This window comes from Poecilia latipinna, unplaced genomic scaffold, assembly GCF_001443285.1.
Source record: "Poecilia latipinna isolate Pla-1442-1.1 unplaced genomic scaffold, P_latipinna-1.0 Scaffold995, whole genome shotgun sequence".
NCBI classification, from domain to species: domain Eukaryota; kingdom Metazoa; phylum Chordata; class Actinopteri; order Cyprinodontiformes; family Poeciliidae; genus Poecilia; species Poecilia latipinna.
In genome coordinates, this window is record NW_015113611.1 from 177271 (window position 1) to 205223 (window position 27953).

General features: G+C 41.5%; 2 protein-coding genes across 3 annotated transcripts in view; both read left to right on the top strand.

Moving 5' to 3' along the window:
- birc6 (baculoviral IAP repeat containing 6) overlaps positions 1-14184 on the top strand; it is a 78611-nt gene extending 64427 nt beyond the window's left edge. For both annotated transcript variants that reach the window (XM_015050500.1, XM_015050501.1), the window contains exons 65-73: positions 318-543; positions 839-984; positions 2419-2529; positions 3524-3741; positions 4633-4794; positions 5814-5891; positions 8373-8561; positions 12031-12165; positions 12891-14184. In XM_015050500.1, coding sequence (XP_014905986.1) covers positions 318-543; positions 839-984; positions 2419-2529; positions 3524-3741; positions 4633-4794; positions 5814-5891; positions 8373-8561; positions 12031-12165; positions 12891-13070 — 1445 coding nt within the window. In that variant the 3' untranslated portion in view covers positions 13071-14184. The remainder of the gene's footprint in view (positions 1-317; positions 544-838; positions 985-2418; positions 2530-3523; positions 3742-4632; positions 4795-5813; positions 5892-8372; positions 8562-12030; positions 12166-12890) is intronic.
- A 2292-nt stretch (positions 14185-16476) lies between these two features.
- ttc27 (tetratricopeptide repeat domain 27) overlaps positions 16477-27953 on the top strand; it is a 33628-nt gene continuing 22151 nt past the window's right edge. The window contains exons 1-5 of the mRNA XM_015050506.1: positions 16477-16793; positions 22677-22860; positions 23390-23513; positions 25874-26017; positions 27755-27857. Of these exons, the coding sequence (XP_014905992.1) occupies positions 16703-16793; positions 22677-22860; positions 23390-23513; positions 25874-26017; positions 27755-27857 (646 nt within the window). The 5' untranslated portion in view covers positions 16477-16702. The remainder of the gene's footprint in view (positions 16794-22676; positions 22861-23389; positions 23514-25873; positions 26018-27754; positions 27858-27953) is intronic.

Sequence of the window (27953 nt, forward strand, 5' to 3'; positions counted from 1 at the left end):
CGCTCTCTGCCTCCCTTCCCTTAAGATATCAGCACACACACACACACACACACACACACACACACACACACACACACACACACACACACACACAGCATGCCGCTCCCCACACTCACTCCGGTTGGTAAAGAGGATTTGGCTTGTTGTTTTTGACTCTGTGTTTCTCTGTGTGTTCTGGGTATGTTAGCACCAACCCTGTTTTCTCACTGGGCTGGTTAGCACTAAGACATGTTTGTCTGTTTGATCCCTGTTTTCTGCCTTCCTCTGCCACGGTAACTGTTTCATCCCTGTTTTTTTCTTGGTCCTTCTGTCTGCAGTTCTGGATATGGCTCGCCATGTTCCACTGTACAGAGCACTACTGGAGCTGCTAAGGGCCATTTCCACCTACACAGCGCTGGTCCCACTCCTGCTTCCTCTGTCTGGGGATCCTGGCCAAGAGGAGGAGGAGGAGGAAGATGAAGAGCATTCTGAGGGACAGACTTCTGTAGGCATGCTGCTGGCCAAAATGAAGACATGTGTGGACACGTATACAAATCGCCTCAGGTAAGACATGATGCTTAATGCCAGCTAGACATTATTTTTATCACTTTGTTCCAATTGAAATGTCATGTCATGCTCAGCAGACACACACTTGCACATTTTGTTTCTGGAACAGAATTGTGCTCAAACGTTTGGCTTCCATTTGGAGAATCCAGGCACAGGTCTTGACAGCAGCTAAAATGGGTTGTGCCTTCATTTCAGTGGCCCCAGAGCAATATTGTTTGTTGTAAATCTATGAATCCATCTGATAAAGAAGACCCACAGTGAGACCAACATGAGTGTGTTTTGTGTATTCCAGGTCAAAGAAGGATAAAAGCAAAGGTGTGGTGAAACCAGATGGCTCAGACCCAGAACCTGAGGGTCTGACCCTGCTGGTGCCCGACATCCAGAGAACAGCTGAGATAGTCCATGCAGCTACTACCAGCCTACGGCAAGCCAATCAGGGTGTGTTTACACATAAACGAGCGCTTTTCAGTTTTCTCTAAAGCTTGACTTTTAACACATAAAACATGTTTTTCCATACAAAATCTTCGGTACTCCATTTTAGAGCTAAATGTCTCTGGATTTACATTTCAACGTTTCTGTCTGTGATGGCCTGACTTTGTCTTGCCTATGTGATGCAACAACACACCAAGGAAGTCTAAAAGCAAACAGAAGACTCTTGACTTCTGTTTGAGTCCTGAAACTGAAATCTGCCATTAGCCCCATAGAAAGTCCATGTAATAATCTCCTTGTGAAGCTAACGACTGATCTGAATAAAGGGCCACATAGACTTGGTTCAGATGTGCAGTAATAAGGATGTAAGAAGATTCTTCGACCTCGTCATTAGTCAGATCCATCAATAAAATGTCCAGTACATGATGAATCATTGCGTCTTTCATCTGACCTTGGTCCTTCCCAGTACACAGTAGTAAAGCATCCACTGCTCCCACTTTAGAATTCTTACAGACCCTCTTCCGACTGATCACCTGGGTCCATTATACATAATGGACGTCTACATGTGAGATAAAGGTTACAGCCAAAGATCATTGGAAGATTCTCTGTGAAAAGGCCTCTGGTATCCCACCTCATTAATCAGTCAGTTGTTAGCTGCAGAACTGGCAACATTGAAGAAGTGACAGATATATAACCATTACATTAAAATACAGCCGTGGACAGAAAGTCAAAATGTAGGAGAGGATTGGTTGAAGTTGGGAGAAGTATTCTGACATATGAGGACAGATGATTCTGATCAGTTTTATTTGAAAATACATTATGAATCCCAAAGGGAAATTCAATAACAATTTTCTTGTCTGTCTGTGCCTGTGTGTTGTTTTTACTGCTCTGTGGTTTGGCCTGTTAAATCAATGAGTTTTGTTTGTGACATGTTGTCCTTTAAGAAATGTTGGATATATCTCATACTAAGGTTTTCTAATTGATTCCCCACCTATTTTAGCTGGTTGAAGAAATATGACTTAATTGACTAATACTTAGCTTTTTATTTTGATGAGTCAGGGTTTCCCCCAGAAAACTTGCTAAGTTGGTGCTCGGGGCGCTAGGGCAGTCATCCAGATGGCCGCCATTTTTGGGGGGTTAAACAACTGCAAAGTCTTACAAAAAAGGCAATAATAATAATAATATAAAAAGAAAAATTAACAATGCTAAGCCTGGTGGCCCACCAGGCTTATAATGCAGGGAAACCCTGATGAGTGTCCAATAAATTGTGATACTTTTACCCCAATTCAAAACATCCAGGAAATTCTCAAATTTAGCCTCACTATTGAAATAAATGTTTTGTGTTGGTATTGATGTTGGATGATGGTTTGCATGTGAGAAATATATATTTGATATTTATGTTGTATTGTATTTAATATTTCTCATCCTCATTGTCTTTTTAAGAGAGGAAACTAGTTGAGTCGTCAAAGAAGGTGTCGAGTCGGCCCAAACCGCTGTCAGTTCTCCGCTCCTTAGAAGAGAAATACGTTGCTGCTATGAAGAAGCTCCAGTTTGGTGAGTTCTGATCTTTGCCTCTGTGGTTTGGTTTTAATGCATCTTGCTACTTTATACCTGGTATGGTGCAATGGATGGGCGATATAGCTTAAAAAAAACCTCCCAATTTCTTCATGCCAGATTCAATTTTAATCTTTTTTTGTCTCACTTTGTTTTCTAAAAAATAAATTACACATATCAGAAAAGCTTTTAAAAAGTGGCTTTTATTTCAGCGACTCCTTCTGTGAGTTGTATGACAGAGTAATGGGGTCACTTTTGTTTAATCATGAGAATATTGCCATAGTATTACCAGGATAAAGATGCTATATTACCAGAAGAACATCTTCAAATTATTAGAAAATTGTAGTTTGTGTGACGGGACAAAGTTTGGATAGAAATAGTCATCAAGATCTGACGTGTCCACCGGAGTCTATGTGGTTTTCTTTGAAATACTCAGATGTTGCTCAATCGCTTCAAAGTCCTGTTATTGACTATAATTTGATTCTATTGTGTTAAATCTCCTGATCTCTAAATCTAATACCAAAGTAGTCCTGATATTAATTTTTGTGATGAAATTATTTAAAATCCCTCTTTCTTTCTCTTAATATTAGAATATTCTGGTAATATTCTAATGGTTTTCTTGCATTATTTCGACTTTGTCATGCGACTTTATTCTTGTGTTACAACGACTACAGTCTTATAATATTATGACGTTATTTTTATAATTAAAAAATGTAAAAAATCGTAGAATGGACCTTATACTCTGTCGTAGATTCGACCTGAATGCAAAGTCCAATTAAGTAGAAGCTGTAAAAATCTCTTGTTGAACAACATGGCTGCCCTGAGCTTGCTGACATCGCTCTGAACTATGAAAACTCAAAAAGAGCATTGGTGAAAAAATAAATAAATAAATCCAGAGTTTTCCAAAAATATTTTCTTCAGAAATTTGATGAAATTAAAGCCTACATGATGCAGAACCTTCTAACCTCTGTCTCCCACCCTCAACCCCACACAGACACGTTTGAAATGGTTTCAGAAGACGAGGAAGGGAAGCTGATGTTTAAGGTCAACTACCACTACATGTCTCAGGTTAAAAACGCCAGCGATACCAACAGTGCGGCCAGATCGCGGCGCCTCGCCCAGGAGGCCGTCACCCTGTCCACATCTCTCCCTCTGTCGTCCTCGTCCAGTGTCTTTGTCCGCTGTGATGAGGAGAGGCTCGACATCATGAAGGTAATGTGAAAGCATGAAGTCCTCATTAAACGGTTGTCATGTATGTGTTTACCATGCAGCTGCTTCACTGATGTTTGAATGAATGTCTTTCAGTCCATTCTGTGATCAGTTTTTCTTCCCTAAATGTCCAGGTGTCTCTGTTTGACTGTGTGTTGACAGCAGGATACTCAGTAAGAAACTCACTGTGAAGGGTTAAAGATGTCCACCATCCTCAACCTCTCACAGCTACAGGTATCAGGAGCTACGTTTTGTCTGGGACTCCTGATACCTGGTTAGCATTAATAAAATAAAAAGTAACAAAAAACAGTTGCTGAAAAAAATATGATGTACAACTCCAGTTCCATATCTGGGGTGAGTGACATTTCTTGTGTCCAGTGAGACTAAATAAATGCTGTACAATCAGCTGATAGTATTGTGTCATGTGTCCGTGTCCACACTGGTCCCCAAGCAGCCGCTGCTGCTGTCCATCACTGTCCTGACAGCTCAGTCACTGGGAAAACGCTGCTGCATCAAATTTATTCAGGTGGGAAGGATTTCTTATCTGTTGTCAGGTCTTCTGGTGCTTTGGAACAAGCAACACTTTAGTATAACTGTTGCATATCGTCTTCCATGACGTTTCATTGTTTATCACCCAGAACTATGTAAACGTTCCCAGTGATGAGCTGATACTGCAGTGTGAACAGAACAAATAGATCATTTTTGTTCCCCTGGAAATTTTTCTGTTGCAATTCTTTTCTACAAATAATTAAAAAAAAAAGTGTATTAGCAGATTTTAATGAAAAAACGTTTTACTTCACAGCTTTATAGAATTATAGAAGCTTCTTTGTTTTGCAGGTGGATTGTGTGAATAATGTCATGTTTGCGTCGGCTCTCTGTGTCCCGTGTTTCCAGGTTCTCATTACTGGCCCAGGCGACACCCCATATGCCAATGGCTGCTTTGAGTTCGACGTGTATTTTCCCCAGGACTATCCCAACTCCCCTCCCCTGGTCAACCTGGAGACCACCGGCGGACACAGCGTGCGCTTCAATCCAAACCTCTACAATGATGGAAAAGTACGTCCGCCTTTTGTTTTTCTTCTAGTATAGAAAGGAAAAGTTAATTTCCAAAAATCTACTGAGCTCTAAAACGTCCTGAAACCTGACTTCATTCTTTCTCCTATTTATTTGTGTTTAACTGAATCTTTGGGGTCTTTTTATTTCTTGTTATGAAGATGATTACAGTGCAAAATGAAACCTGAGATGTGTTGCCTATCTAAAAACGTCACCAAGTCTTAATGATTTGAGGGATTATAAGAAGGAATCTTTCAGAGTTTTTTCCAGACATTTGTAAACATGTTCTGCCTCTGTGGATTCCTTCATTTGAGAAGAAGGTCCAAACTCTGAAGTTCTGCATGAGTTGCTCCTCCTCATGAATTTGTTTAACGGTCCCTGACAGCCACTTTAAGGAATTACTGGGACTTTAAACGTCAGTGGTAGCAATTCATATCAGGGATGGATGAATAGTCTAACTCTAGAAGAATTCTAATCATTTTGATGCACAGATATAAATAATTGTCCAACAAATTGCAATTTTAACCATAAACTTTGACAAAGAAGGTTTAGTCTGAACCAGGATAGCTGAACGGCTCGCTAAACCAGACAGGAGGCTTAGTTAGATTCACTTAGAGATGGATTGATCAAAGGAGATCAGGTTTCCTCACCAGAAGGGTTTCTTCCATTGGCTCCTCACATCTGGCTTCCACTGACTTTCTTTTTAAACTCATCACTGTTATTGAAAGAAGATAACTGAGTTGTATTCCCTCAGTAACAACTTCCGTCCCAAAGAGTGGTGTAACCACCATGAACCAGACATTCAACCACAGTGTGTTTATGTGACCCGACCATGTTTTATTCCTCCATTCTACTGTTTGGTGTAGTGATGTAATAATCTGAGTAGAAGCAGCATCTAATGAAGAGAACAAACTTGTCTGCTCAAAGTGTCCTCAGCTTATTCCTCAGTCTACTGACTTCCACTTCCACTGCAGTTTTTAGGGCTTTGTGCTGAGACTGATCCCTGAATGCTTTCTGTCCAGGTGTGTTTAAGTATCCTCAACACATGGCATGGGAGACCAGAGGAGAAGTGGAACCCCCAGACCTCAAGCTTTTTACAGGTAACCAGGACTGCTGTAAGCAAATATTTGAGTAATTGAGTAATCTATCGATTATTATTACATTTAATTGAGTTATCGGATTAAAAAAAATATAAAACATTGGTAAATCTAACATAACAGCAGTGTTACTATTGGATGTCAACATCAGACCAGTTTTCATATTTGAGCTACTTTTCTATAGTTTAGAGAATTAACTTGTAACAGTAATGGCTCACTTTCTAAGTTAACCTGAAGAAAAGTTATATAAAAATCTGAAATTATATTCAATTTAATAATAAAGAGGCAGGCTCACAAATACGCTGATTAAAAAATGTCTATACTCCAGCTCTTGGTTTATGTATTCATCTTCAGTCAGTTTAATAGATGAACTCTCACCTTGCCCAAACATTTATAGTTTTTCTGTCCATGTTAGCGACGGGATTTGACACCTTCGTTCATCACACACAGAAACTCATCTACCAGCTATGTACCGTCACGATGCGCTCCGCCACCCATTTGTTGAGACTGGGATGATATGAAATTAATTTTCTGATTTGACAGTAAAGCTACATATCTAAAGCACAGCCGCCTGTGGTGTTCAGTGTATCTGTTCACAGCTGCAGCTCTCTCCCCCACCACCAGGAAGCAGCTCCAAGAGGAGAAAAGCTGCCGTACTTCAGGCATTGCGCCAGTCATTTTAAGGATGCATATTGGTCCCCTGAAAAACGAGAAAAACCCAGACATTATTATCAATCAATAAACCCGCCCCCCTGACCAAACTTGAAAATCGGGCATCATGCAGCTTAACTTAGCTTTCGTCAACAACTCATAGGCAGAAGTCAGAGTGCTGCGCAATGCAAATAACGACCCGGCCGGAACACAGTGTGCTAAATAATAAAACATAATTTAACGAAGCTTCAAGGCAGATAAATTTTCCTTGAGGAATTTTAATAATCAAGGTACTCGAATCATTTGAAACTTTTCAGCTCTACAGGTAACATAAATATCTGTCCTGTGGTTCACTCATTAAGTTGGTTATCAGAAGCCGGAGTTTATCACTGTCCAACCAATAGAGTTGTGAATTAATATACTTTTCATTTTAACAGCTGACATTTAATTGTTTATTGTGGTACTATTTTAACAAAATATATACAGACTGGCACAAGCCCATCAAAAAATTACAATATTGTGAAAAAGTTCAACTTTAAATATTCTCTCAACTCAGAAATCTATATTCATTACACAAAGTAAATTATTTCAGACCTTTAGGATGCATGGGCTACAAACGACTTCCCTGGACTAAGGAGAAAAACATCTAGACTGTTGCTCTTGGTCCAAAGTCATCTTTTTCATTTAGTTTATTTATGTATCTCCAATTCACAACATGTCCTCTCAAGGGACTTTATAAAAAATTCGGCTCAAAATTGAAAAGCTGTGAAATAGCCCTTTGTTACACTGGTAAATAGAAAAACAGCTTCAGTATTGTTGTTTTTATGATTTATGGACCAGACATAAAACAAAAAGTGAACTACGTAAGTGGTTTGTTGTCAAATGCTCAGACTGTTAATAACACTGTTGTAAAAATTTTGACATTCAAGTCTGGAAAAAGCCTGAGCCACAACAGTCTGTGCGTTTCTTTATTATATGAAGATGAATTATGAATGGTACAGCAGCTCATTTATAGCTATAAGGAACTCCTGGACACTAGTTAGCCACTCTGGACCAGTTTGACACACAGCCACACTGTTATTTGGCCCCGTTCTGCACATAATCTCATTCTTTCTCCAGTACAAGTATTGATTGTTGTCCAGGAGCTGGAGCATTTGAAAATGGATGCATTTCTTTCTTCTTTACAATTTACCCCCCTCCCCCCCTTTTTGCAGAGATGGGAAGTACATAGAGATGTCTCCTTTGATTATTATTCCAGTTAGATATTAGATCAATAATGGAAATCAGGAGGGTGGTGATCTGGAGACAAGGGGCAGGGGGCGGGGCTGGTAATCATCCATATTTGCTTCCAGATGGGGCAGACCGCTTTGTGATGGATGCATGAGGACTGAAATGTGTTGCTTTCTTCTAAGGCCATCAGACTGGCCATTAAGTTCACCGCCAACATTTTTGGCTCTGAACCAACAGAGTGATGACGAAGGACATCTTTAGTCTCTGTGGGACAGGCCAAGTCATTTATTGGCTGTTAATGAAAAAGGTTTAAAGAATGCAGTGCTAAAATGTGGCCAAATTGTTCCCTGCCTTTGTCAGACTGTTCTACGCTGATCCGACTCTGCCAAGATCATTTCATGGGTTTCACAGTTTAAGGACGCCAGACTAATTCACTTCTAGCCGGAATAAAGGTTATGTTATTAAAATGTTCCTCTGGAAGCCAAGTCAGTTGCCTCTTTGTAGTAAGACGTTGTTGGGATATTTTCCTTCTAGTCTTGAGTAAGGCGTTCCATGGGATTTCAGGTAACCCCGTCTCCTTTGTGGTTTCTAAATCTGCCGCAGGTGCTAGTGTCTGTGCAGTCCCTCATCCTAGTGGCTGAGCCCTACTTTAACGAGCCGGGGTACGAGCGTTCCCGCGGGACCCCCAGTGGCACCCAGAGCTCTCGAGAGTATGACGGCAACATCCGGCAGGCCACGGTCAAGTGGGCCATGCTGGAGCAGATCCGCAACCCGTCGCCGTGCTTCAAGGAGGTAAGCCTGGTACTTTCACAAACACAGTAACATCTTTGAGTTGCCATTGGGGTCTGAGGCTAAACAGTTCTCTCCTGTTCATTTTAAAGGACAACTGAACCCTGTTCTGGGGTTCGAGCACATATGTTGAAGGAATGTTGTTGTGCATCATCCAAGATTTCTTATGGTCTGTAGCAGGTTGTTCTGAGTAAAAGACTGGACAGACACTGGCCAACATCTTGTGGCTCTTCTACTGCTTCGCATGATGTCACTACTTGTTGCTAGTTCCTCAGTCCCACTTTCACCCTTACAGTTTTTGGCCATTAGAGCTTCTGCCACTACCTCTCCAGGTGTTCTGTGTCAGGTAGCGGAAGAATTTTAAGTTTGATTTTGTTTTCCTTCTTTTACCTTCTTAAAGTAATTTAGAGATCTGGGGGAAAGTTTCAAATTTCAAAGTTAAGACATTATTTTGAAAACTAAATCTCTTAACTTTCCATAGTATCAGTTTGACATTGATTACTGTTAGAGTCCAAGTTAATATTTATCCCAAATACAAACTCCACATATTGAAGCTTTCCACTCACCTAACCTACCTTTTAGCACTTTGCTAATTTTAGCATAACTACACCAGGCACACTTTAAATGTTCTGTGTAGGACTGTAGACAGTTGTCTCACATCTTCTATTGGTGACCTTGAAAAATCTATAAACATTTGTTGTCGTTTTCTGGATTGTAAAATGATCTGGTAGGAACCTTATTTCAGATTTTATCCTACATATTGACTGTGAGTCAATATTCAACAAGAAAAAAACCAAACTTCCTAGCTACCTCTACCGCTCTTTTATCCATCTCTATAATAAATCACAGTGCGTTCCTACAACAGTTGAATAACGACTGCTAGTCACTAATAGGTCGATCTTATCTAGACATCAGTACTGAGTGCCTCACAGTCATAACATTTTTAGTCCTTATTGCTTTAAATGGTAAATAAAATGAAGTGAGCAGCCACGCAGACAGGAGTTAGCCTGCTCCGTCAGCAGCGTGCGTGGCTTACTGAACACACAACGTTTTGACTTCTGTCTGCTGTCCTTAAGCACGGGAGATGAATGAGAGTCGGCGAATGCAGGAGTCCTTTCTGCAGCGCTGCTGATGCGTCCGTCAAGTCCTTCACTGGTCCCGGCCTGTCCCGTCACTCCTCATGAGACGCCATCTTAAGCACTTAGAGTTATGGCACATAAATGTGTCAGAGTTAGGAGTGGCAGTGAGACAGGATTATATTCAGAGTCTCTCCTCTGAGAAAATTGAGGCTTTTTTTGCCCTCTAGAATCTCTTGATTCTTGTTGGATTGTTTTCACAGAACCATATAAATGTTAAAAGGACTGAATTTATTTATTTATTGCAGTTTTTCTGGCTGATCACTGGTCTTTCAAAAGCCTCACCTGCTGTTTCCGACTGTAGTCAATACCAATTTTTTTGACTGCTACATTTTTAGAAAGTCACAATACACCTTGTCTGTTCCAGTATTAATAGAAAACATTGAACGATCCCCACGAAACGATATGGACGGCACGTGAGGTAGTGCTCTCAAATATGAAATGTTTAGAGTATCGATATCAAAACTACTAAATTAACCAAAGAAAACAGTTAATTTGTTTTCTTTACTTTTTCATTTTTCACAATAAAAGTCTCCAGACCCAGCTCTAGAGATGGGTCTGAAGATTTTCTAAATGCATCAACAAAGTCATTACATTAGCAGCAGTGAGGTGACACCCTAAGTTATTCTGAATATAGCTGAATTTCTTTTAGAGCTCTTGATTCACTTTTGTTTTTGTCTGTTGTATTCCAAGTAGTTCAATTATCCCTAAAGACAGTAAATAGCAGGACCTGGTGGTCTGACTGTGTTTAATCGGTCCTGTGTGGCGTCTATGGTTAGTTAAAAAGTACTGCATTTTCTTATAAATCATTAAAGATGATTAAACATCTACAACCTGAATTATATCCAGACATTAGCTGGGTAGAAGTGTTGTTTTCAAAGCTCTCCATCTGTCTCCAGCTTAGTGAAAAGCAGAGGAAGTGTTTACAACATGTGTGACCTTGAAACGGGGATGGCTGCCACGCCCCTCTCTGTGGAACAAAGGCATCCTTGGTGGTGGGCGGAGCCGACAGTCAGAAAGAGGAGGATTGATAGTGAAGGAAGCTGAACAGGACAGATAGAGAATGTTTCCTAAAGCTCCGCTTTGCTTCTCTTCTCCTGGTGAACGGCGAAGCAGACCGCCTCCACCACCCCCACCACCCTCACCACGTCCCCCATTCCAACAACGGAGCAGCAGCTACAGACCCATTGTTAGAACACTTGCTGCATGCTGATGGCACAGCATGACGACTGTTGCTAGGACATGGACCAGGGGTCTTTGGGGGATGAGGAGCAGTAAAACTGGAGACTTGAGCAGAGCTGATGGGCGTCCTCCATCAAACGTCGTGAATGTCGTACTGACACATTGATCAGCCTGAACACTTAAAAATGTGAAAAGGCGTTGAGCCTCATTCACAGCTGCAGTCCTCAGACATGATGACCCGAATTATGATTACTGGTCAACAAAACAGACAAGCAGCTCCTTCTTCACACAAGAACCGTGAACACCAAGGGTGTGCCAATTGCAGTTTTCTCGCCGATCACTGATTTAGAAAATACTGCTAAATATAGCAAGAAAGTTGCTGAGTTGATAACAGAGTGGTGTCTGTTAACTGCAAATGGTCAGACATGACCTGGTGGGAGGGGCTACCAGTCAAACCTCTCTCACAGAGAGAAGACACTCTCTGATTTTTTTAAATTGGTGGATAAGATCGGCTTCCCATGTAAGTATGGGCCGATCACTGGCCTCCCAAAATGAAGGAAATCTGGGCCGATTTATCAGTGCACTCCTGGTGGAACACATCCAATACAGCTCGGTTCTGACTCCCAGCTTCCAGCTTTTCCAAAGCCACATTCCTTGTTTGTGTACGCTAACTAGGTTCCACATTTTCTGTTGACTGTTGAACTACAACCTCTATCAAAGAACTGCTCAGCTCTGAAATCAGAATGAGGAGGGCAGACATTGGAGGGAACCAGAGGAATGGGATCAGCTGGGAGGAACCTGATTGGTTCATCTCTAACAGGAGTTTCTGTTTGTTAGCTGACAGCACAATGAAGAAAATCTTCGTTCCAGATGCTTGTTTAGCTTCCTTTTTCTGCCAGCAAATCAAATTGAATGAATGTGTGAACCTCCGTTTTCTATGTACTATTAGTGACATTTCTAGCATCATGTGGAGGAAATCTAACCTGTATAAAAATGTCTGTTAGTTGCATTCATGACACTCTTTGGAAGGATGGAGATAAAATGTTTAAGAAAGCTTCTCTCTTTGAAGCGGACCGTCCAGTCTGGATGTATCAATGCCTCCTGTATCAAGTGATGTGGGAGTGACCGATGTGGTGAACGGTGTGTGTGTGCAGGTGATCCACAAACATTTCTACCTGAAGAGAACCGAGATCATGTCTCAGTGTGAGGAGTGGATCGCTGACATCCAGCAGTACAGCAACGACAAGCGGGTCGGCCGCACCATGTCCCACCATGCAGCTGCTCTCAAGGTACTCTCACTCAGTCAGAACACACACACACACACACACACACACACACACACACACACACACACAAAGAGCGGTCCAAAAAAACACTGAAAACCCCAACATGCCCGAGGAAAAGAGCATGTTTGTTCACTATATATTGTGCTAACAGCAGTTGGTATTCGTCAGCAACTCACTGGTGTTGTGCAACATAAATAATTATCCAAGCAGAGGACATGGTGCCAAATAGTAAACCATAATTCCTCGAGGCAGATAATTTGCCTTGAGGAATTTTAATATTTGGTAACACTTTATTTGAAGGGGTGTGCATAAGATTGACATGACACTGTCATAAATACGACATAACACCTATCATGAACATGAAGGAGTCTTTATGAATGTTTATGACTGTTGTCATAAAGTGTCATTCGGTAAATAATGACACTTTTAATGCAAAGTTGCTCTAAAAGTTGCATTGAAAGTCCATTAAAAATGCCAATTTTGCATTAAATTGTCATAATTTACAAAATCATAAAAAGTCATTTCGGTAAACTAGCCACTCTGACTGTCCCAGCCTTCCTGCTGCAGCTCTCAGGTCTTAAGAGGTCCAGCCCAGTCCTCACCCTAAACCTGGCCACCTGACAGCTGGGTGCTGTGGTCATGTTTGGGTGAACAACAGCCTTCCTAATAAATGTGTGTGTGTGTGTGTGTGTGTGTGTGTGTGTGTGTGTGTGTGTGTGTCCCTGCAGAGACACACGGCCCAGCTGAGGGAGGAGCTGCTGAAGCTGTCCTGTCCCGACGGCCTGGAGCCCGACGGAGATGAGTTCTCTGAGAAGAGCGCCGCGCTCATCCTCAAAGACCTGTCCAGTCAGGACACAGAAAAACCCACCGGCAGTCAGGACAGCCACTGCAGTGAGGGCCAGCTATGAGCCCACCCACCAGGCCACTCGGACCCCACTGACCCTCCCGCCCGCCCCATCTTTTCCAGCATCTTCGGCCCCCTCACCTTCCTCTTTCTGATGATTACTCTGTAAAGACTGGATGGCTTTGAGAGGGCGAGCCATCACTTTGTCAATATTTGTATGTAAAGATCTAATTGCAGAATAGTAGTGGAGGGAGCTCAAGTACCAGAAAGCCGATGAGACAAACTCTGAACTATGCTATGCCCTTATTAAAGAGTCAAGAAAAACTTTTATTCACCTGTAAAAGACTGTAAACATTTTGTGCTTTTTTTTCCAATTGTGAAATAACCACTGATTGGTATGTTATTAAACTTGTTTATGTATACATAATGGCAGAGGAAAAAATGACAGATTATATAAGGGAAACTACCTTTAGAGAAGAATGTTTACTGAATGTTAAGTCCTTTTTTTTCTTTTTGTTTTTCTTTTTCTTTTTTTTTGGGTGGGGGGTTGTTTTTGGGACTGATAGAGAGGTGATAGTTGGAACCAAGGATATATTGGTCATTCTTAAAGCATATTATTTAAAAGAAGAAAACACACAGGAAAGTGACTCTCGGAAAAACCTCTGGAGATCCCACGCTACCTTTGATTTGTCTTGGATCATATCCACTTCAATAAGGTTTGAGATGGACATTTTTAACTCATGTTATATCCCTTTTACAGGCTCCAAATTAAAAGGCTTAACCACACTCTGGATCAGCATTTGTCGCCTCTTAGAACTTCTCCATGACTGCTTTCCATTCACACGACTGTAGACGGCCAGATCGGGAAATGTACTTTAAAGGCTTGTGCATGTGTCTGTGTGTTTTCTGTGCGTGTGCAACAATCCCCCGTGAGATACAAAAGCTGTGATGTGCCTTTGATCTACACCATACCACCAAATACTCCCAACAGAGTACCTTTGCTGAATAATCTATTTCTACAGATTTCTGCTCCGTCTAGCTAAAGAAAACTGCTTTGATTTGATTTTATTATGTTGAAACAGCAATGGAAAAAAAAAAGCACTTTCTATTTTACTCACTCCTTAGTACAGTCACATAATCCTTTTGCTAGGACATTAAATGGAGCTTGAAAATATGGACTGATTGTGCGAATGCTTATTTTTTTTGTTTAGCAGGATGTCCACTTCTGCCCTGCAAGAGCTTGTTTTGTCACGGAAAGTAAATTATAGTTTGGGGTCAATTTGTTACTGGAAAATTCCTTGTGATGACGTCAGAATTCTCAAAGACGACCAGCTTTGTTTCCCTGTGTGAAACGGAGGCCAGCAGCCTAGTTCTGAGTTTTACTCTAAAGCTTCTCATATGTTCACTAAATAGTGATGCATTTCCAGCATTCATGACAGTTTATCTCATGTTAGAGCAGGGCTGGAAAATAAATCAAAGTATATCGTGATAGACACATTACCCGTATCAATACATCTGATGGATGTATTGATGCATCCATCAGATGTATCGATACAGAGTTTACTGATAGAATATTCACTGAACTCCAGTCCAGAACCACACAAGGTTCTGGAAGATGTAGGCAAAGGAAAGGCTTTAACTGCTCAACCTCTTATGGCATCAACTTGTTCAGTCTTTGGTTACCTAGCAACGACCTGTAGAGTAACTTGCACAGCAGCAGTTTCATGTTTTGCCTTCGTGCCTCATAACTGCTTAAAAATAGTGAAAACGGGAAAGGTCACCCCACCAGCTTGCCAGTATTTTAATTATTTAAAACAATAATTATCTATTGACAATTATCAACATCAGTTAATATGAAACGCTTACATCGTGATGTTTTTCAGCCATATTGTCCTGCCTTATGACAAGGTATATTTAATCAATAGTTTTTCACAGAATTGTGAGCCTACCGAAAATTCTAGGCTACATGTTAAGTTCTTTGTTAAAGCCGTTGCATGAATTCCTGCATCAGTGCAGCATGGCATGGAGGTAATGGTGGTCTTCAGCTTGTTTGCGTTGCTAGCTCTGGTGTCTGTGACTTTGACCGGTGGAGGTTCAAGGTTTAAAAGGAGGTGTGACAATAACATGAGGTAGAGGTGGAGTTACTTAAGAATTGCAGGAAAACCCTTTGGTTATCCTGTTTCTGGACACGGGTTTCCAGGATGGCCTCATCTCCTCCCTGGACAGGTGCTTGGGCACTTTGTCAAGGAAGTGCAGAGCCTGTATGAGCACAATGAGGGAGTTGCCCAGTATGACATTTGTTGGAGGTTGTTTCAAATGGAGCTGGCGTTGGAGGAACTATTTTATGGGCGTCCTCTCTCCCCATCAGGCTTTCAGCTGAGTGTGAGCCTTGGGACTAACACTGTGAACCCCAAGAGCCTTACGCATAACCGAGGCTTTATTGGGTTGGTGCCACACTCAGCTGGAAGTGCTGGCGAGGTCCCACCACCCTTAGAGCATTGGAAGCAAAATGACCTCCAAACCAAGCGTCCGAAGTGCATCTTTCCTGTGTGCCAAGCACTTGACGCAGCATCTGCTGTTCTGGGTGTTAGGATGGTTCCTCTCTTGCTTTGCGACATCTTATGAAAAAACGTGGACATCCCTTTTGCAGCGCTCAAAGCAGAAAAACCACCAGTATAAACCTTGAGGTTTTCTGTGAAGATCTGAGCACCAAGAAGAGCTTCCCAGCGCCGAACACTTTTGGGAGAGCTAGGGAGATGCACCTCAGCAGAGTGGATGTGAGGAAACACACCAGAAAAAAACTGTCGCTTTTTGCTACCATTCGTAGCTCCCCGTGTGTGGAGCCCATTACAAGTGTACTGTAAACATGTTTTTACCACAATTTACTATTGTTGATATGAGAAGCGGCCATATTGGTTCTCAAAGTCAGAGTCTGAAAAATGTTCCTACAAAAATATAAAAACAGGTTTAAAAACAACCAGATAGATAGATAGATTGATTTCTGAGTGGGAAGTCTGACTTCGGGGAGAGGGTTCTTCCAGTTGATTTTAATTTTTTTTTAAAACAGAATGCAGCATATGGTTTTGTGTAATCTCATTCTTTAATGTCACATGTTTATAAAAAATGGTCAACACAAAATAGCTTGAAAAAATTAAAACCACATTCACCCCCAAATATTTGAATTATTTATTTTGTCTCGTTTTAAAAAAATTACTTTTGTCACTCTTGTATATTTATAATTTAACTGTGTACATACAAATATTAATATCCCCAATAGAACATACGCCAAAATATAAAACTTAACTAAAATATGAAACAAAGGATTTGAAAACATTGTCATTGTGAATCAAATTAAGCAAAACACTAACTTGTAGCAACGAGCGACAGAAAGCTGGAAGCTGCTTTTCAACAGGATAAGCGTCACAAAGTGTTTTGCCCTGTGCCCAGATATAACTAGATCCGCCTCTGCGTTTTCGTGCAGGCACGGTTTCATTGCTTTTCCCAGAATGCAATGCGCATCTGTCATGGCTGCTTACTGACGCTTCTGTCGGCACATGGATAGCTAGAAACAATCTCTGTCAGATTCAGGCGTTGTGATTCGCCTCAGTAAACAGGGTACCTGGAGCTGGGTCTGGTGTGGGACCATCCTGGCTGCACGCAGGAGATCCAGCCGACGTTCAGCAGAAACGAACAGTCATGTTGATCAGCGTAGAGATTCCAGTACTGAGAGGCTTTCTGACAGCCAGCGAGGCTACGAATTGGACACAAGACATCGTTACTGATGCAGGTGAGACATCCACATGTTTATTTCATGGGCTTAACACCGCCTCGGCATCCGATTAATGTTGCCATTAAGGGGCATTAACTTAATTTTCAACATAATTGGCTGAAATTTTTTTTATTATAGGATGGTGAATCTGGGGGCGACAGTGTCGGAATTAAATATCTTAGCCCTATTTGCACAGCGTTAAGGGTTTGTCTTTTTCTCGAGTGAACACAACATAGACCCATTTAAAAACTGGACTGTATTTACCTTAAGGTTGTGCAATAAAATATCAACTTGAGAGACGTGTATATTTATACATGCAAAATAAAGCAGGTTTCTAAAGAGAGCATCATCTGTCTTAGCCGGTCTGTTCTATTCGAGTTGTCTGTTAGTAAGTGATAGTTTTACATGTTAAATCTTGTCGCTGAACAGTAGTTAAGATAGCTAAAGATGAAAGAAAGAGCCGACCCCGTATGGCCGTCTCGTGCTCAGTCTCTGCGCTCTCACGCGGTATCTCAACCGGACCACGAGAACATGAACATCAGGGACAGATGTGGGAACATGCTTGTGGTACTTCTTATAACAGAAGTATACCTGCTTGTATACTCGCAGAGTATAACAGAAAAATATTTGGTGTTGGTTGGTGTTAAATTAGAAAGCTCCTAAGTGTCTCGTACCGAGCTGTGCCTCGATAACAGTCCTTACATCCCTCTGCGCCGAACTTCAAAGGCATGTTTGGCTACTTTTATTCCCATTTGGATTCATGGATATTCCCTCCTTATCGCTTTCTTGTTAAAGGTGTTCTCTGTAATCAGTCACCCTCCGTATTGGTCACCCAGTGGCGCCTCAACAGTGGAGAAAAATTATATTTTTTCTTCTCTCATTCAATTCATGATGAGCCAAGGAAATCCCAGCTCTACCTGCAATCCCAGTAAACCAGGAAATCTGTTAATTTTTATTTTACTTATTTTTAAGCAAGCAAGCCAAAAATAAAAATAATAAATATAACTAATTTCTGAATTTTCGTCACTTCACTTGTAAATTTAATCCACTAACCAGCCGAATTTGGAAATGAAAGCTGGGGTAGATATTTCAACTCGAGCTCTTCATTTTGAATGTTTCCATACCCCCATTTGAACTGAAACATTGAAAAAGTTCAGTGCATCTTTAAAACATGTTACAAGTCACACAACGTCCCTGCTGGCTTTCAGCAGCAGGCGGAATCAAACAGATATAAAATTGCATATATCTACAATATTGCAAAAATACTGTTTTTACTAAGTTCAAGCCAATTTCTTCACAAGAAAAATTGAGTGTAATAAAATGTTTTTTCTTTACTTTATCTTGAGAGGATTTTAAGTTTAAAATTCAGCATGTTGAAGCACTTTAGATGTTTATCATAAGTTCTTTTACAATTCTGCTTCAAATAAAGAACATTGTTAGTCATTTACTAGGCAATATTGCTTTTGATGGACAGTATGTTTTTTAAAGTGAATCTGTAACACTGTGACGTTAACTCAATGTGATTAAAAACTGGGGTGCACCTAACTTTTGTTTTGGCACACCAGGACAAGAAGTTAGTGTAGAGTCCTGTCCTAATGACTTGTGGATAGAAACATCTTGAGTCTCCTTGCATTTGTCAAGAGATTCCTGTTTCTCCTTCTGATTACAGAATGTTGATAGGATGGGATGGCACAGGTCAGAGGTGACTAGTCAGTCATACCAGGGAGTGAGAGAACCTGCTGTAATACTCTCTGTGATAACCCTTTGGAAGTTGTTGAGTATCCTGGAGGCCTTGCCAGCTCTCCTCAGCTTCTACTTGGGTAGAGTAGTCATCTTGTGATCAGAAGGTTGTAGGTTCGATTCCAGCATAGGGTTAGGGTTACATGTCTCTGTGCCTATCGATGTATGAATGGGTGAATGCGACTCTAGTGTAAAGCGCTTTGAGTGGAAAAGCGGCATTCTGGATAAATACAACCAAAACAGACGCAAGAGTCTTATTGAGTCTTAGTGGGAGAAATGACTCATTGTTCTTTGTCAAAAACAAAAGAGAAATCCTGCAAACGCTAATATGATTCCATTCCATTTGGTGAGAAGGAGGGTTCAGTGTCCTTTTCAAACGTTTTCGTGTCAATTCCTGCTGTGGTTCTTGGTGCAGCGCTACCACAGGCCAGGAGGGCGAAAAGTTACTCAAAGGAATTGGTTTGTTTGACTCAGTGCAGTGTGAAGGAGAACCACAGCCTCTGAAATGATAACAAATGTTGCAACTTTGGTCCCAATCGAACCGTTTGTACTAGACTATCAGATTTGAAAATGACCTTTAGTTTTCTAGCACTTTTGAATTTGTTGAACTGTTTAGGGAATTTACAGCTGTTGCTATAAAAGTGAGAAAAATTAGGCTCGTGACTATCAACTGATAATCCAGAAGTTGTGTTATCCTGTTGTGTATATCGAATCTTACATCACCGTACTTGGGACAGTGGTTGGGTCAGTGACTCCTCAAGGACATGTGGAGGCACTGTGGGGCTGGGGAAGGAACCAGTAACACCGGTTAGTGGGCTTTTACAGTCGTCTTTATAGCTGCACCATTATGGCATTAGATATAATTAAAAGGAGAGGGATGGGTTGTCCACCCAACCCGGGATGGGTTTAGAGGTGAGTTGCTGAAAGTCTTTATGATAGGACTGCACGATGGCGCAGTGGGCAGATAGAAAAGTCCTGGGTTCAAATCCCGGCCTGGCCTGAGGTCATTCTGCATGTTCTCTGTTGTTCATATGTTGGTTCTCCCCAGATACTCTGGCTTCCTCCTGCCGTCCAAAAACATGACTATTGGCTTATTTACTCTATGCATGCATGGTTGTCTGTTACTCATTTCAACATGGTGTGGGAAAAAATGGGTCAGTTTTACCAAGAATCAAAAGTTAAAACACCAGCTCTGCTGTTTGCAGTTTTAGAGAGTTTGTTCTAATTAATCTTAAATTTCTTGTTTCGCAGATGAAATAATGTTCTTGTTTAATTAAAGGCATAAATCATCATTCCAGCCAGCGCTTTGAAAATTGCGTATTGTAATTTCTTTATCTCTAGTGCAGAATACAGAAGCTGCATTTGAAACCAGAATTACTCGCAGCACTGTCTGTAATTACTCCTGTCGACCTCTTATTTATCAGATTACCATTATACTCCAGTTGTTTACTAACATTATGGTAATTGCTCAGCAGGAGAAACCGGAACAGATTATACAGATTAGGATTGTTTGGACCTGCTTTAGACAGCCCGGTGTTATTTCTCTGAACCTCCTTATTGCAAAATGAGTTTTAATTTCAGTGATGTGTGAAAAGGAGAGGCCTTTTCAAGTCAGCTGCAGAGCAGTATTAAGGCAGCAGAAACCTCTGGAAATGATCTGACCCCCCACACCCAAATTCCCCTCAACAGACCACCAGCAGGATTCCCAGCAGTGCCCTTGTGAGCCATCTTGGGTCTACGTTGTTGCCCAGCTTTGTGCGCTTCTGCAGATTCCATGCACAGCAAGCCTAATTAAGGGCAGCTTATTTCACTAACCTTTTCTGAGTTATGAACTAATTTGAGGGCCTCTCCTTTGTTTTCCATAATTGCTGCCTTTTCATCGGCATGCCTGAAGAGGAGCGGAGGTTTCATTAAACGTGTGGCCGTACCCCAGCCATTCATTTCCCCTCTCATAAAGCCGGGGCTGGCTCATTCTCCTGCTTGTCCTCTACCTCCCCACCCCCTCCTCCTGCTCTCATGGCGGCCCCTGGGTTTCATTAGATCAGCAATGAGATGAGAATCTCCGCAGCTCCTTTACAATGCCAGCAGCACCTTATTAAAGCCAAGGGTACTGTGAAGGGGTCGTCTGATTGACTAATGGAGGCGTCTGCAGGCAGGCAGGGAATCTGACTTCATGACAGAAGCAGAGGCTAACTTTGACTCGGTGACAGAAGGCAGGTAGGTCTACAACCCGGATCAGGACTTGATCTTTTGAGTCATGTAAAGGGAACCCCAACCTGGTATCTGGAATCAGACCTTTTTTTCGACGTGGTTATGTTTTCTAAATAGGCAGTCTGTGGTTATGTCATCAGAGGAGATATTGAGAACATAGTTGTCTGGCCTGCTTTCTAAGTGTGGAGGAGGTAAATGGAAAAAGGCAAGAAGAAACCACGACCATGGTGATGAATAAAGACCCTTTGCTGTAGGGATTGATCATGTATTGCTCCGATAAGTAAAATTGTGTGGAAATTAACAACCGATATTTATTCCCATCTTGCTGCCGTTTGTTTCTGGAGGCGGTCTCTGTTTGGTCATGTGACTGTTGTATATCTCTATCACTGCTTCAGTTAAAATCCCCACGATCCTTTGCTGTCACCATCACAGGGCCCACATGACCAGTCTCCTCTACTCCACCTCCTCAGACAAACGGCAACAAGATGGAAATAAATAACTTTTTAAATTTTTGGCTTAGTTTTTATTTATTTCTTTATTTTTTTCCGGACCGATAACGCGATAAAAAATTACTATTGGTCTATGCGTTTGTAGATCACCTCGGATATAGTAGTGCATACCTGAAGCAACATTGTGTAGCGTATTGTCAGCTTGCGCTGTTAAAAGTCCACCGTGCTTCATGGAAGACGGCAGGAAGGTGGATCTGTTGGGTCAGACCAGCCCTGGAGTTCCTTCAGCCATAAACAAAATGTTGCTGGCTTTAGTATTCTTGGCATGCTGAGCTGTCTGCTCTTGCCTTGAATTTAATGGATGTTTTCATGTAGGTGTGTGTGTGGCACTGTTTGTTAATGTGGCCAGGTTCTATTCTACAGCTCTGAACACCTCTTCCTCCTCCTCCTTCTCTTCCTCCTCCTTTCTTGTTTGTTGTCTCCACCGGGGACCAGAATGCAATCAGTGCTAATGAGCTAACCCGGCCCCCTCCGCAAATAAAAACCTAATGAAAGACGAGGAGAGTTTCACTGGAGCAACAACGTTACTCCTTTGTTGTCCTTCTTTCTTTTTCCATCCGGGTTTGACACAAGCTGGCCGTCTGTGTCACGGCATCATGAGGGGAGGGCACTGATACTGCCACATCCTGCTGGCAGTATCAGTCTTAGAACCTAAAATGATAGAACATGAGGCACATCCCTTTTTTTTGTAAATTTATATGTATTGAAACATTTTATTATAGCAAGAACCAAACATTATGCAGGTCTGTGGAATTAAGAGATGATGTATTTAAATCTGATCATCTAATGATATTTATAACCTTTTGGTGGAATATTGTTTATATCCGTGAAGAAAGCTTTAGAAAGCAGTTCCTGTATTCATAGAACTGAAACTGGAAGGTGGCCTGATCACCTTGATGTCAGCCTTTCTCAGTTCACACACTGCAGACTTTGTGCATTATTTTTGCACACATGAGATTTGAGCATTGACTATTCATCTCCATAATTAATAGATACTTCAACAAAAAATAAAGATAAGTGTCTTGGTTTCCAAACTTTTTACAAGTATATGAAGGTTATGAAGTGACTGTAGACGAGGCCTATTATAGTAACACATTTTGCTGGACGATAAATTGGCACATAAAATATTGCTGTAAATGATAATATTGTTGTTTGGAGTCCATTATCGAGTAATATGATGGTAATGGCTACTGGAAGACATTTAAAATATCTGAAAAAATAAATAAAACAACAGAAACAACAAATAAAATGAATTATGAAGTCTCTGTAAAACAAATTGTGCTTCATGCAAATTAATATGATTGACTTCGTTTTAATTGATCGTGTGTTTAATTGATTTGTTGCTTATTGTGACAGCCCTACCACAGATATGAATTAAAGAGTCTGAGTTTTGGCCATGTCGTCTGTCTTGTTTTCAGCTGCTTTGTTGGTTTTGTTGCAGAAGCGGGGCCCTTGCTGCGGGCCCTTCTGGACGGGGACTTCGAGGCCGTGCTGCTCAGCCCTCAGGTGGCAAACGTGCTGACTGGAGACGGCAGCTGCAGAGACGGGGAGGACATAGAGGCCTACCTGGAGAGATGCCTGCTGCTGTATCTGACTGCCCATGGTGACGGTCAGCCTAACAACAGGTAGCCCAGCACGAATGCTGCTGCTCAGTCAAACTCATGTCAGATTTTCACCAGTAACTGATGGTTGGATATGTTCTCTTTTCAACTGTAAGCTCTTACAATGAGAAAAGGTGGCTGCGACTGGAGGCAGGTGGAAGTACAACTGAATAAAACGCATGCCACAGCTTTCTGATTTTCATTTATTTAAAAAAATATATTTTAAAATCAAGTTAAAACTACTGTTTTTTTGTCTTCCATTATTTCATTGTTTTATTTTTTTTAACTTTTTGGTAGGTTGATCTCAGTAAAAGCCACTGAAGGGTGTGGTTGTGATGTGTTGCAGAATTATTTTCTGAATCAGGTCATATCTTCTCCTGACACCTCCTGCTTCCTGTGTCCATTTCGTCTCTCTGATGGCTACAGTGGAACCGGTTGATAGTTTCAGAACCTCCTGAAGCTTCTGCTCACTGTGATTTGTAAAAGCCGTTTATTAAGTGAGAAAAGCCTTTTATTAAAGCGGTGGTGAGTAACTCCGGTTGTTCTGTTGCAGGGAGCTTGTTGTCTTGGCCATGGCCGTCTCCTGTCTCCACCTGTTCGCTCAGAGCAACTGGACCGGACCTCCAGTCTCTCTCCACATGTGGGACCGGCTGCCTTCGGTTCTGCTGTCCTCTCGGGTACGACGCCGTTCTGTTCCGGCTCCTCATCTCATCCTTCCTGCAGAATCTGTTTGTTGTTCTTGTGTTTTCACCCAGCAGTGAGTCTTAGAAATACGAAAGCCTTCAGATCACACTTGCATTTACTGTCTACTGTTTACTGCTGGCTTATTGGATTTAGTTTTCATAACTTTGTTTAATTTTAGCTAGTGGTGGGACTTGATTAAAAATTTTTAATTGAGTTAATTACAGGATCCGTAGTTGGTCAATTGCAGTTAATCACATTTTAATCAAAAGCTATATATTGATAAAAAATAAGCAACATTTTCAGTTTAAAACCTGTTTTTGCAGATAAATTATTGAATAAATAGACATATGAGCTCAATAATAAAGTTCTTCAGGTCCTTCAACCATCAGTTTGGTGCAACGTACATCGACAAGTTCTGAGAAAGCTTTTCACCAGCAAAAGTACAAAATACGGTTGGATAAGAAAAAGACAGCCGTAGATGGACACATTGCACCTTGGCTGCAAAAACGTTTCACATTAATCTCACAAATGGCAGGAAATATAGATACCAGTCATAAGCACATCTTCTAAAACAACCTTAATGGAGTCTAAACACACCCACCTGCTCTGTAAGACCTGCCTGACCAATCAGCAGGATGATGAATGCTGCAGCAGACCCGGCCTCCAAAATCAATATTCAACAGCTGCTGGTGAGGGTCGGTTGCTTCCTAAACACGACGAGGAAATAAGTTGGTTGGAAATGGAAGTGTGATTTCATGGCGTCACTGACCGTACGGTCTGGACATGGCCTTGACCTGACTATGTGAGCAACACCAGTGTTGTGAACATGTCAGATCTGTTCATTCCACTTCCTCAGCTTTATTATCTGCTACCTTTGCTAAGTCCTATATTTTTCGTGGATATTTAATCCAGAGTTTTCAGAGACAGATGTAGGACGACGGCGATCTGCAGACACAGGACAGGTTCCCAGTAAGGAAGCCTCTCCTGGGTCCTAATTACAGAAGCTTTCAAGGTATTGCTTCCTCAGAGAGCCTCGCATCCAGGCACGCTGTAGCAGTTATCACGCTCATATGTTTAGCATCCGTGATCTATGTACCGTCACACCGGCTGTTTCCAAGCAACCACCAAGACATGCATGACGGCACAGGTGAGACAGAGCACCAACATAGGAGGGCGTCTCTCATGTTTATATTCAGTAGTTATGTGTACGTAACCAAGACGATTGCTTCTAATAGGAAATATTTTTTCTTTTGCGAGTTTAAAGTCAAAATCCTTCCACAGGTTCCCAATCAGTTTCAAACTGCTACTTCAAAATCTTAATACTGCTTCCACTCAGATCAAACATTTCGTCCAGTTGAAAGATTACTCTAAATCTCAATCTGCCCACGGTAGGATTAATTTTGGAGCGTTGCTATGAACTTCATGTTAGGGTAATAAAATTATTTTTTCTGAATGTCTTTTAGACATCATTGTTTTCATGCAGCGGCCACTTGAGCTCACAGAAGATTTCTCTCCCTTGCAGACGGTGCTGATAGCGCTCTAAAAGTTTTTCTTCTCAAGACTTATCCAGACTGAGGCCTGGATAACCGTCTGGCAGGCAGGCAGGCTCTGTCATCTAGATCATTAATGCTTTCATAAATCAACATAATAACTTTTAGCGTAGCAGTATTTTCAAAGTAAAGCCAACACTATCATATCTGCATTAGGGCAATTATTTTAGTTCTCAATTAATCGTTCTGACCATTAATCAAATTCAAAACTTGGTACATTCTGCAGATTTTTCATTTAAGCTCTTTTTTTTTTTTTTTTGCACATTTTTTTTTCTAAAACTATGGCATTTAAGGAGTTTTTGGTAGAACATATTTACAGACAAAAGTTTTTTTTTTTAATCTTATATGAAAAATCGTTATATTTTCTGTACTGCTTAATGCTCTTGAGTGTGGTGTTCTTTAAGCAAATTTGATTATTAAATTAGTTGGTGATTATTTTAATAATCAACTTATCATGATTAATGTGATTGTTTCACCCAAAATCAACATACATTCAGTGATAACTCCAATATCATCAGCTGTTTGAAAATATTCACCATTTTACATTTTAAGTTTTTCTGGCTAAAGACATTTTCTAAAAACGATGTAATTATTCTGGAATTTAGCTAAAATGTAGTCTGATTTAAGGTCAGACGGTGAGGAAAAAAAACGGTGTATTTGATATCTGGTGGCAGCCGTTTCTTGATGATTGTAAGAGTTTAATTCCAAATTTCAGTCTGATTTCTCATCTTTAGTGACAGTTCTGCATGAGGGTGATGAATCATAAAACTTTCTCTCACCTCTTTTTGAATTTTTTTTTCTAGAGTCCCCAGTTGTTGACGGAGGCGACCCTCTCCAGCCTGCTCCTCGACGGCGAGTCAGTGTACAGCCTAGTGGTCAACCCGTTCCTGCTGCTGCTGGCCAGGGTCATTCTCACCAAGTGCTCTGCTAAAATGGAACGCCTTCAGGTACATCAGATTTTCTCTCGCCTCATAACCGGAGCATCTGTGCATTCTTACAAAGTCTTAAAATTATCTATCTCAAAGTAAGGCCTACAAATGTCTTCAGTGCATGAAAAACTGTAAGTTGGCCTTAAATACATTAATCACAGGTCTTAAATTTTGTCATGAAAGGACAAATGAATCCCGTATATATTGCCTGTTGTTCTTGTGGGAGCTTTCTATGTTTTCCTGCAGGTTACAAAATCATAGGTAGTGTTTCCACACACAGCTTTTCTATTTTTGTATTAAATGATGACAGGTCAGAGTTTCCACCAGAAGACCTGCTAAGCCTGGTGGTGGGGGAACCAGAGCTGTCCTCAGCGGCCCACCATTTGTTTTGTATTTAGAAAATGTTAAACGTTTCAAAATTTCCCAGGTGCACGATCAGGCATCCAAATTTGTAAATAATAGCGTGAGGCCAATGGGAAGCGCAGGGACAAAAAACACTATTTAAAATAAACAACCATACTTAGCCTGGTGGGGGGTGGCAAGTAAAGCCTGGTGGCCCGCCAGGCTTATAATACACTGGACAAAAGCCTGCAGTTTCAAAGCTGCTGTTTGTTTTGGGATCTTGAGGTTAGATGCATTTTAAAAGATAATGTGTCTGGAGTCATACTAATCAGCCTTTTGTTCATTTAACCAACTATTTAGGTAACTGAAAATTGAATGCAACAGTAGAAATTCTGGATCCATCTCTGCACTCCACTGAAAGAGAAGCTGTATAGCAGGAACTGGGTGTTAAACTGACGCCAGGGTTTTGCCTCAGAAGCCGACATCACCAGCTGGATCTGGACACCCAGAAAGCCTGTTTACTGTTTGGTGATTTAGTCATAATAGACTCCTTTAATGCTAATGGCCTATAAGAGAGTTAACTACCAGCCTTGTTCTCTGCCAGATAGTGGGATGGGTGAGCTGGCCTAGTTTTTCTTCTCCTCATCTTTTAGCTGGTCATCTCCCCTCCTGCTCTCTGCCGAAACACACAGGCCGTGTTCGGACGCAGCTAATTGCCCCCTTAAGCACGCTTGACTGGCCTGCATGTGTGAATACGAGCTGCGGGACACTGATTCAGTGAGACAGACTATTAAAGGTTCGTGCAGCCGTGCTACAGAGGATGTGCTGCGCCTATACTGGAAGATGCAGCAGGCACCCGCAAACTGACTCGCAAGTAAGATTTGACACGGTTCGGTTCCTCTCCTCTAGTGCTGAACAAGAGCAGGAGGGCAGAAGGAGAAAACGTTGACTGGCTGAGAGACATCGCCGCTTCTTTCTGTTGTAGTCAGATGGAAAAAGCAAAGCAGTTTGCTGTTTTTACTGCGTGTTCAGCACTTTTCCTCCGGCGTGCGTCTTTGTGTCTGCTGGTGTTTTATTTGTGCTGATAGGGCCTGAAGATCAGCGTGTCCAGGTGAACTCTGAGCCGAATGCGTGTCAGTTCCAAACGCTGCCTCGTCTTCTGGCCTCGCAGCCTTTCACGCCTTCTGCAGCGCTGGCATTTATTCCACATGGTTTTCAAAAATAATCCAGGACATTTGAACATGAGGCTATATTGTTGGAGCATTAAAAGAGTTGATATAAAACCAAGTCACCAGTGGTGGTAGTTGAATGCATCAGTCTTTAGGACTTATCCCAGCTTTTTTGACTTAAACAAAAAGAGTCTGTCTGATAGAAGCTTGAAGATGGCTGACCTGATCTGTTTCTGGGTTGCAGCTCCTGCCCTGGTGGACTCTCCGTTACATCAACCTACACCAGCAGATCCTGGAGGCTCGCTCTCCACAGCTCCTCAGCTTGGCCCACTGCAGCATGGACAGAGGTATGTAGAAGCTCGGCTCTTAACACGGTCCAACTTTGGTGTCCACTGGGTTAAGGTTAGCTGGTACATTTTGTGTTTGAACTATTAAAATAAGTA